Source organism: Gavia stellata, chromosome 21 (genome assembly GCF_030936135.1).
Source record: "Gavia stellata isolate bGavSte3 chromosome 21, bGavSte3.hap2, whole genome shotgun sequence".
NCBI classification, from domain to species: Eukaryota; Metazoa; Chordata; class Aves; order Gaviiformes; family Gaviidae; genus Gavia; species Gavia stellata.
The window spans coordinates 7,555,287-7,565,635 of NC_082614.1; the positions used below are offsets into that span (position 1 = coordinate 7,555,287).

At 39.5% G+C, this 10,349-nt stretch overlaps 1 protein-coding gene across 1 annotated transcript in view; it reads right to left on the bottom strand.

Annotated features, from left to right (window-relative positions):
• The window catches only part of TXNRD2 (thioredoxin reductase 2), a 37,219-nt gene extending 26,870 nt beyond the window's left edge, over positions 1-10,349 (bottom strand). The window contains exons 1-8 of the mRNA XM_059827951.1: positions 10,246-10,349; positions 8,999-9,064; positions 8,203-8,259; positions 7,414-7,558; positions 7,023-7,097; positions 6,079-6,157; positions 4,992-5,054; positions 4,395-4,465 (exon numbers count right to left, since the gene is read on the bottom strand). Coding sequence (XP_059683934.1) covers positions 4,395-4,465; positions 4,992-5,054; positions 6,079-6,157; positions 7,023-7,097; positions 7,414-7,558; positions 8,203-8,259; positions 8,999-9,064; positions 10,246-10,321 — 632 coding nt within the window. The 5' untranslated portion in view covers positions 10,322-10,349. The remainder of the gene's footprint in view (positions 1-4,394; positions 4,466-4,991; positions 5,055-6,078; positions 6,158-7,022; positions 7,098-7,413; positions 7,559-8,202; positions 8,260-8,998; positions 9,065-10,245) is intronic.

Sequence of the window (10,349 nt, forward strand, 5' to 3'; positions counted from 1 at the left end):
GCAAGGTTAAGAGGCATCACAAATATTTCAATTGTGTTCTATGATGTACCTCTGTTAGAAACATCTGGAGTGGACACTGACAGGTTTTTTCCCCCAGTGCCTATTGCTAGTGATGCTTCATCTTTACAGGGCCTCTCGGCACCATTGCCTCTGACACAGTAGGCAACATATAAACATACAGACATGCAGCAGTCTTGTGGGAACTCAAGTACATCTCAAAATTTCTAGAGGTATCTTAATTACTAAATATATATTTCTAATTATTTTTAAGAAAACTTAACACAATCAGAAGTTAAGCACTTTTGAAATTCATCATCTTCCTATCAAGTAGATTACATTTCCCAATGTAAGATTTTATTCATTGCTAAATTTCATTTTGATTCATAACCACCTGCTTTTTTGTCTTATTTATCCAAATGCTAAATATTTGCCCTTCCTGTCTTTAAAAGTTTGTGTACGCAGTTATAGAAAATCCATTTAGTAGATTTACCTAGACTAGTATTTACCAAATACATCCATTTTACATCTTAAATAAAACTCCTGCTCCCATCTCTCCCCATATTTCACACCGTTTCAACCAAGAATATCACTAAAATTGTCCATCAATGCTTTTAGTTTATGAGGTGTATCAGCTCTCCACCACAGCAGTTTCCATGCCTGTGCCCAGATGCCCTATACACTGCAAGAGTCCTCTCTCTTCTGACCATATCCTCAGTTCCCTACATCTGCTGGGTACACAAAAGGGAGAATGCTCAGTCACTGTTCCGGAGGTAAAAGTGAATCCAACCAGCCCATCACTGATACTCAGTTGCTGGACAGGCTGCATTCACGTTCCTTTGCTGTTCACGTGTTATGCAGACTTGTTAAAATCTCAGTTTGGAGACGCATTCCACATAATATTTCCATTTACAACAAAATCTTTTGTTAAGTTTTTGAATTAGGAAAAAAAAGCATCATTAGGGATCAAAATTTCTAGTTACCATGAGAACAGTGTAGAATGTTACGCTCTTTCTGACTGTGATTTTCATCTGTGGAAATACATGCTTTATAAAGAACTTTCATCCCCATGCTTTATAAAGAACTTTTCATCAAAAAACACCACCACAGAAACACAAGACTCAGAACCCACCTGAATACGTGGCACATTTTTTCTGTTTATTTTAGGCATTTTTTTAAAGCAGGTCTCTCTCATACTGCCATGTTCAAAAGTTAAAAAAAAAAACCTCTGGATTTTTGGGTATGGAAGTAGTTTGATAACTGCTTTTTGGAAAGCTAGAAATTTTAGAAATTCACTTTAAAACCTCAACATACAAGCTCACATAATCACAGAATTTAAATTGGTTATTTAAAGTTAGCAGGATAAGCAAGAAAGCATAAGCATTATAAGCGTAAGTCACAGAAGCTTATCATATTCTTTTACCATATCCAAGCTTGTTTGACTGTTTTGAGGAAGATACATTTTAGGAACACATATGACAGTGCCAGCAGAGAGAACAGTTGCATGGAAATAATCCATTAAGTAGCGTCCTTTTCCCTCAGCTCCTGTGCCTCCATTAATTCAAAAACTCTAAGCCACAAAGCAAAACTATTTTTGACAAAACATGCTCTGAACAGGTGAAAATTCAAAGTAGTTGGATCACAGGAAGGAACACATTTGAAATATCAACCCATGGCCTACACATCCCATGCTGTTTTTTATTCTACATTTTGCTTGATTCCTGGCCAAAGTAGTATATGCTAGTATGGTGCTTCACAAAATAAACATAAACCCTTAAATCCATGGAAAAACACACACAAATTGAAGGCTAACACAAAGTGGTAGATGCATTGCAGTCTCTTTATAAGGACGTATCATTCATCAATTTTAACTAAAATTTACAAAGCAATGAGCCTCTATCCACCTTGTTACCAGGAAAACTACTGGCATACACATTTACAAAGACAGAAATGTTTTTCATAAAAGGACATCAAGAACCTTAGAAAATTAAATATTTTATATGTGAACATGTGTAGCAACCAAAAACAAATGGTAGAGGCATGATGGAGCTCTGCAGACAGCAAATTTGGCTTCTCTTTTTGGCCCTGCCACTGACTAGCCACATATCCCTAGGAAAGTTATTCTTCCACTATTCTGCAAGAGAGAAACAAGTCCAGTACCTGGAAAGCTCTTCATACAGTCTATCCTATGCTAACAGAGCAAAGCAAAACAGTAGGTGAAACACTAGCTTGTGGCCTATACCTTACCCTAAACTGATCTGCATCATCTCCCAGTTCTAACAGAGATGCTTTTAAACTTCTAAACTGTGCAGACATGGGGGCTGCTGCTCAGTGAGCTCCAGGGATTGCAGAGTCAGTACAACACGTTTTCTCACAAAAGACCCTAAATATCATCTATCTATCTATCTATCTATCCTATAATAAAAACATACAACTTCTGAAGGTGTACAGAGAACAGGTTGAGGTAAAGAGATTAAAATCTGCTAGTCTGGGTGTTATGTTTGACAAACAATTTAACACAGTGGGAAATATTTTTTCCAGCATTAGAGCATCTGATTCATCTGTGAATGCATGATCACCTCCCCCTTCTAGCATGTAGCTCCTGGAAAGTGCTGCAAAAAGCCACGTGCTGCCCATAAAAATAATATCTACTGGAGATTCATGGGGAATAGAATGAGAATATCTGTAATGTGGGCATATATTTGCTCTCCTTTTTCATTAGATGAAAAATAGATGCCAGCTGGCACTAGTTCATCGTATCAGCAGCACGTTATTCACAATTTCTTCTACAAAGTAAAGGATTCCTGGGCATTGTCAATGTCTAATAGAAAAGTTAAGAAAGCAGAACCTAACCTCCTTCACAGTTGCTCAATCTCTCACTCATTCTGAACATATTTCAAGGCATCTTTTCTAATTCACTCTGCCAAAACCCTTCATCTCAGTAGCAAGAATTTCTTCACAATGTTTGTATATCTAAAAGACTTTTAAGTTGGTTAACGGTTTGCTTTTTTTTTTCTTTTTAATATGAATAACTGCAGGACTGACAGTTCTATAACCCCCAGGCATGTAATTTGTAGCAGAGATATGTACATTTGGAGAGAGAGAAAAGAAAGAATAAGTACAACACAGCTCAGACTAAAAACAAAAGGTGTTAAACTGAACCTTGGGAATATTTATAATAGAAACAAATCCGACAGAAACAAAACTTTAACAACTCCCTCCCTCATTTGCTAGGACACAGCCTGATAAAGCACAGAAATGCTACTGTAGCCCCTGCAGGCTTATTTTGACTAAATCTCAGGAATGCAACATATAAACACTAGACTCCCACATTACACTGTTACAACTTGCATAGCAGCGACTGGACAAAAGCCACGTTTTCACAGAAACATCTTACAGGGATAAATCTTATGTTTAGTTTTTGTGTGGGGTTTTGGTGTTTTGGTTTTGGTGTGGTTTTTTTTTCAAACAATTTCCTCGCATAAATCATGCTCTCAAAATTCAAGAGTTGACTGATATACTACAAAAAACCAGCAAATTTACTTTCTTTTTTAAACTGTACCAAGGAGCATAGTTTATCTATTTGATGTTTAGCTTAACACAGTGCATTTTTCACATTAGAAAGTCACAGCCATGAATGGCAGCTCTGTTTTCTTTCAAAACACCAGTATTATAGTTTCAAGTATCTTTTTCTTATATATACTTTGCTTTTTCTAGAATTACTCAATAGAGAAAAGAAAAAATAGTAGTATCTGACTTTCATGCTAGCAAATGTGCATTTCCTATGACAATTATCTGCATCAGGAAATTGCTCTGTACTGCAGTGTTGACTCAGAATCTTACTGTGCTGTGTGCTGTAAAAAACAAAGACCATGGCATTTTAGTATTTGCATTAAAAACAACTTTTTAGTATTTTAATTAAACAATAACTCCCAAAGCATAAGAAAAGGCAAAAGTAACCCCACTGTCTCATCATATTTTCTTTTGTTATCAGAAATGCCACCACTTAAGAGAACATAAAATTACGTCGGAGTTTCTTTCCTAATTGAAGAGCAATTTCACATATACCTATAGCAAAGAATAGGGACAGTAGAGCCTTCCTTTAAGTTTATGCTGCCCTCTTGTGACTTCCATGTATAATTGCTACAGCAAACAAGTCACATTAACCTAAGATGGTGAAAATTCACATTTAACTTCATTTTAGAAGGGAATTTCATAAGGGGGGGAAATCTGTTAGTTACTAATGAAGGTTGGTAGTGTGATGTTGACGCATAGCAAAACAAATTCTCAGGACAGAAAAATCGGTGTATAAAAGGCAATTTTGAACATTTTTCACCTTGCCATAAAGAAAAAGTACGAATGCCAGCATCTATTAAAGCCATGATAAGGTAACTTACGTTTTTCCAGGAGATTCTTTTAACCAGAATAGATCATCACTTGTGATTCCATACTCCAGTGCACCTGCAATCTACGAACACACAGGAAAGATCTTGAATCTACGATGCAAGTCCTGGCAGCAAAGAAAGCTAATAGCAACTTGGGCATTATTAGCTGAAGTATAGCCAGCAGACCAAGGGGAATATATCTGGTGTTGCCCAGATATGTTATCCAGTCTCTGTCTTTGGAGATTTTCAAAACCTGACTGCAAAAAGCCCTGAGCAACACGATCTGACCTCACAGCTGTCTCAATAGATGACCCCAACCTCCTTGAGCAGGAGGTTGAACTAGACGACCTCTAGAGATCCCTTCCAACCTGAATTATCCTACAGCTCAAAGCAACATCAACATACTAAATTGATGCAAATTGTTTTCTATGGAAATGTTTTTCTAAAAAGCCTGTGCTTTATATAAAAGATAATTTTTCACACAACACACGTAAAAAAATCTCTCATGTGTTACTTTATATTTACATTCTTTAACCTCCAAACATTCATTATTCTCTGCAACGAAACCAGTAAAGCCATTGGAGTTGTCAGATGGCAAGTGTAACTTACATGCATAGGATATTTTGGTCTTCCTCCAGTAGCAATGACAATATTTTCTGCAGTAACAATACTCTACAAAAAAATACAATATCAAAATCAAGAATTTTAAATCCTTTTATCTGTCTTTAGATTTTATCTATGTACAAATGAGTGATAAATGAGAAAGCTGACACTACCATCTGCTATTTATATGACATAATAATCAGCAATGCATTAAAAAAAGAACAGAGATAAAATAAACTAATACATGCAGGAGTTTCTCCTGCACATTCTCTATCAGTTTTTGTTTTAATATTAAGCTTACAACTGTTCCTATACTGGACAAGATTCTGATGACTACTTAGAAGCAACAGTTGTGCACAAATGGCAGCTTTTTAACATAAATTTTTGCTTAGGACAAAACCCACAGAGATCACAGCAAGTGAATTCTGTCTCTAAGGCCTGGTGTTAAGCTACCTCAAAAGTGGCATGTTTTTAGAAAATGCTAGGCATCTACCCCAAAAAACTTTTGCTCTCTCAAGCTGATATTAACCAGCAACATTATATAATTACCCTCAAAAAGGTGTTAAAAATGCACATTCAGTCTCTTGTTAAATATGCAGAAATGGCCACCATTCTGTTATGTGACCCAGTTGCTTGAAGCTGTGCATTCAGTGTAATTGCCTCCCACACACAATTTTGTATTAGCAAGCTAAGCACCTCTACAATTCATCTGAAGGAGGAAAACATCTCGGACTGACCTAATGCCCAGAGCAAAAAGATGTTGGTCCTTTTACATTTCTGCAAGCTTCTATCAAAGCAGTATGATTCTGACAAAAAAACCCCAAACCACTTTTGTCTCAGCGTTTCCATCTGCAAAGAAAAAGTAATGGCATCTAACTGACAGGTTAGAGGCTAGGGACTCTGTAGGCAACAGTCAAGTTCATAAGCATCTTCTCTAGATGGAAAATGCAAATCTCTGTCACCAAAACAATACTGAATACCTAAAGCAATTTGCAAAAGTACAGTCTAGCTCCCCGTTGACCTGAAAACCAACACGTGAAGACCTGAAATGTTTGAAGTGAATGATACTGCAGAAATCAGCACAGCAGCTCACCTCTTTACCTGCTTTTGTTAAACCACGGATTGTATGCGGATCAGAAAAACTCCCTTTCATGTTGAAATATTTCACCTTCCTGTTTAGAAGAAAACAGCAACATAAATGCACACTTAATGAAGAATAGGAATGAAATACAATCAGCTACTTTTTCCATACCTGGAGTGCTAAAAAGGATAGCAAACAGACATAGAAAAGTAAAAGGAAGAAAGCCTCTCATTTCATAGGATTGTTTGCAGCTCTGTCACATAATTTAAGTCACTTAATTTTTGTGTTACAGTTAACTCCTCTATACAGCAGAATACCTAACCTTGTAACATGCTTTGGGATCAGGTTATTGACCTCTTCAAATGATACATTTTCCACTAGCCATAGCATTACTATTACTATCTATAACATTACTCATACAATGCTCATTTGAGAGCATACAAAAGTGACTCAGCAAGATTCACAAGACTAGTACCTGTTAAATTATCTATTAAGATAATTTCTCTATAAAAGGAACAGAATGCTGAAAAACTTGGAACCATTTCTGCACTGAAAGCAAAAAAATCTGTTGCTCTAGTGTAGTGTTATCTGTGGGCTTGTATGGCACATAAATTTTGGTGGACAAGCTTGAAATTATCTTGAGAAACCCTGACTACTTCATATTAATGCAAAACTTCTCCAGTTTAAAGAGAGCATTGCCTGATCACTACACTGCTAGAAACCCTTCATGTTTGGTCACTTTCAACCACTATTTCCAAGAAAAGAAAAGGAAGGGGGGGGCGGGGCGGGAAATCACTTACATTGGCAAGGGCACTTAACAGTCCTGAGCAGAAAGGACTTACAAACTCAAAATACGAGCTCTAATCAGAAATTCCAAAGGCAATTTAGCAATTCTACAAGGAGAAGAAGAGCTCCTTGACTATGGGAAGAAAGATGAACTTCAAAGTCTTATTTACTTGTCCTGTAGTTGCACTCTGTGTCCCCAGTTCAAGGATTTCACATAATTCTGAACAGCTTGTGCCATCACAGACCTATCACAAAACAAGAAACTGAACATGAAGTCATCACATTACAAATTCAGATTATGCAGCTCAAAAATACAGGCAATTGCTAGAAATTAGGAATGTTCTATAGTACTTTTGGTTATAGAAGTAAATTATCAACTCCAAATCAACATAGTATCTGCCCTGATAAACCAGTAAATACAGTTTTGTGTTTTAAAAAAGGAGCAGTCTAAAAAGCTTCATGCAAAATTCACTTCCCTAACTGTCCCTAAATAAATACCAGCTGGGAACAGTTGTTACGCATTTGCAGCACATAAGAGTGGATATGGGCAATAATCTTTACCAGGTATGATGAACAGGTTGGGCTATATTCCAGCCATAGTGTTGGGCATCTTTAAGGGCACTCCCTAAAAGGGCTGCTTGATGCATAAGCTTTTTAGGAATGCAGCCAACATTCACACAAGTTCCACCAAGTCCCCATTTGGTCCCTTGGGACAGAAAGAAAAAAAGAAAAGTAAATGCATTAGGTTAGTGTAACTTAATGCAGTTGGGTTACTTAGAGAATTAGGTTGTTCATACAATTAGTTAAAAAGTTCTGAAACAACACACAGTTTACTATCTCCTACAGATCAGTTTCTAACTCTGCTTATGTTCATTTGTTTTAATAAAAACCATCTTTATATCTTTTTCTTCTAGAATTCAAACCATCTCAAGATGTTCCTCACAGCTCTGAAGATCCAGTTACTATACATTCACATTTGCTTATTTGCATTTGCAGATCTTAATTTACATACTGTACATGAAGAGTCTCAACATGATGCGATTCATAATTTTTAGAAACTGTAAATGACATTTTGACAGAGACAATATTCTCACATATTTAAGTCAAAAGTCTACTACAAATGGTAGTATCATCATACACTGCTAACAACCTTAATGTGCAGGGGAAGGAGGCAGAGCTGGGACATCATTGGAGGGAATGAGCAGTACAGCAAGCTGGGCTTAAGGACTTTTACTACAAGGAAAGCAGGCAGCGTGGCTTTGGCCACTTTGCTGCCTGGAGCAATCTGCTCTCCTAGAGAACCGTTTTATACATATGTCCAAATATTATCCTAGTATTTCTCTTCCATACCTTGTGGAGAAGGTTCCACATAATCCAAAACGGCCACTTTCCTTCCAAACTGAGCAGCTTTAAACAAAAAGCAAGACAAGGTATTCAGAGGAGGGAGAAACACACAAAACTAAACATTTTTAGTAGTGCAGGTACAGATTAAGAGTACAGGAGATGACAGCTGGTGGTTTATACCGTCTAACTCAAGACACCAGACTAGAGACCCAGGCTGCCTATGCAGTCAACAGATTCTCCAGAAGGCACTTAATAACCCAGACTAGAGCCTCCAGCTTCCACCAACCCTAAAAATGCAATTTGACCCCAAATGAGATGTTTAAGAACCTTGTGGGTTGTTGAGCATGTTACGTTGAATTACAAAGGGGCAAGGTTCTCTACAGCAGTTAAACAGTTCTTAGAAACACTCTGAAGGGACTGTTGTTTTAACACATAAATAAGAAACAGTGTAATTTAAAAAATACAGTATCTGTGAAGGCACTCAGAGTAGTTTATAATAACAGTGAAATAAAAGCTTATTAGATTTTCCCATGACAAAACAAGAAGTATTTTTTAAAAGGTTAGTAGGAAAGCCAAACAAGATCACCCCACCTGAGGGGTGGGGTGCAATTATGATAACTGCAATTACCTGCAGTAATTTGCAGATTAACTGTATGGAGCTGAGTTAATGATTAATGTGAAGGGACAGAAGTATACTATGTTTCTTAAAAAGCTTTAGCATTATCAGTAAAACTTCTCTTAGTTTCCACAAAAACCACTTAAGCTAAATCAAAACTTTTGTTAGTTATTTATACATACAAACCTTCTTTTGCACAAGCAAGGCCTCCAGACCCTCCACCAATTACCAGAAGATCATACTCATTCTTTCCTGTGAAGAGGACGTGAAAAAAGAAGGAAAATAAACAGGCAAGGAAGATGGGAGAGGTATGTAAGAAGGTAAATATCAAAAAGTACACTATTTTTTACAATTTATTATTGCTGATTTGGGTTTTCTTGACTTTACTAGATCACTGTGTTTTTTCAGTGTCCCAAAGCATTCCCCAAAAATTGTTAAACTACCTAGTCCAGTTTTGTGAATGAAATACAGAAAATAGAGCAATCCAAAAGAAGTGTGAAAATAGATCAGATTTTTACACAATGTCCCAAGAACCTCTTTCTGCATGATTAGACAGTTGCAACTGGGATCTAGTATAGGTCTTCTGTCTCACATAGATTTTTCAGCGGGGTCACCTTATCAGACTCACAAAGCTTCAGCTGCAACGTAGGGCTTGCAGGGGTTTGGGGGGAGGTGGTCAGAGGGAAGCTGGCCCTTTCTGCCACCTCAGCCTCCCCACAGATCAGCCCAGTCTCCCAGAGCAGTTTCGAAGCGGCAGGAGAAGCCCACAGGTGAGCAGTAACTTGTTTCTTAGCAAGGACATCTGGGCAACCCCTGCTTTCAGAGAGGTGCCAGCAGTTCAGAGAGCACAGCCGAGGCCCACAGCATGCCCACACCAGCTGTGCCGTCATAGGGTTGGGGGACTTCTCTCGGCAGTTCAGGGTGGGCAGTCAGACAGGAAAGGCTGATACCCGCCGGTCGTTGGAGTTAAGCCTAGAGGAAAGGTCTGGCTGCCTCTCGGGCTGCCCCAGTACCTCTCCAGCGAGCCCCACCGCAGGGGCACAGGAGGCCTTGCCTACTTCACAGCCACCGGCAGCCGGAGACTCCCTCAGCAACTCAGGGGCCGAGGGACGGGCTCCGAGAGAGGCACCGGGGCGGGGGTGGCTCCGAAAGCCGTTACGGATGGAGGCAGCCCACCACCCTCCCCGCCCCGGCCGCTGAGGCAGGAGAGTGGCGCCTCCGGGGCGGGGGGGCGGAGGGCAGGCTCCGGTCCCCACAGCGGTCGCTCAAGTAAGGCGTCCGCGGGCCTCTTCCCGCCGTGCGGGTGGTAGGAAGGGTTGGGGGGGACCCTGCTGAGGCGCTGCCGGCGTCAGGAGAAGAGGGCAGCCCGCTTCCCGAGAGGAGAGACGGAGGCGCTGCCTCTGCCAGGCCCGAGCGCAGCGGGCACCCCGTACCTGAGAGGGCTCGCGCTGTACGGCACAGCCCCGACACTCCCAGGAGACGCTCCCGCCTGCGCCACAGCGCCGCCATGCTGTACGGCACAGGCCCTCCGTGCCGA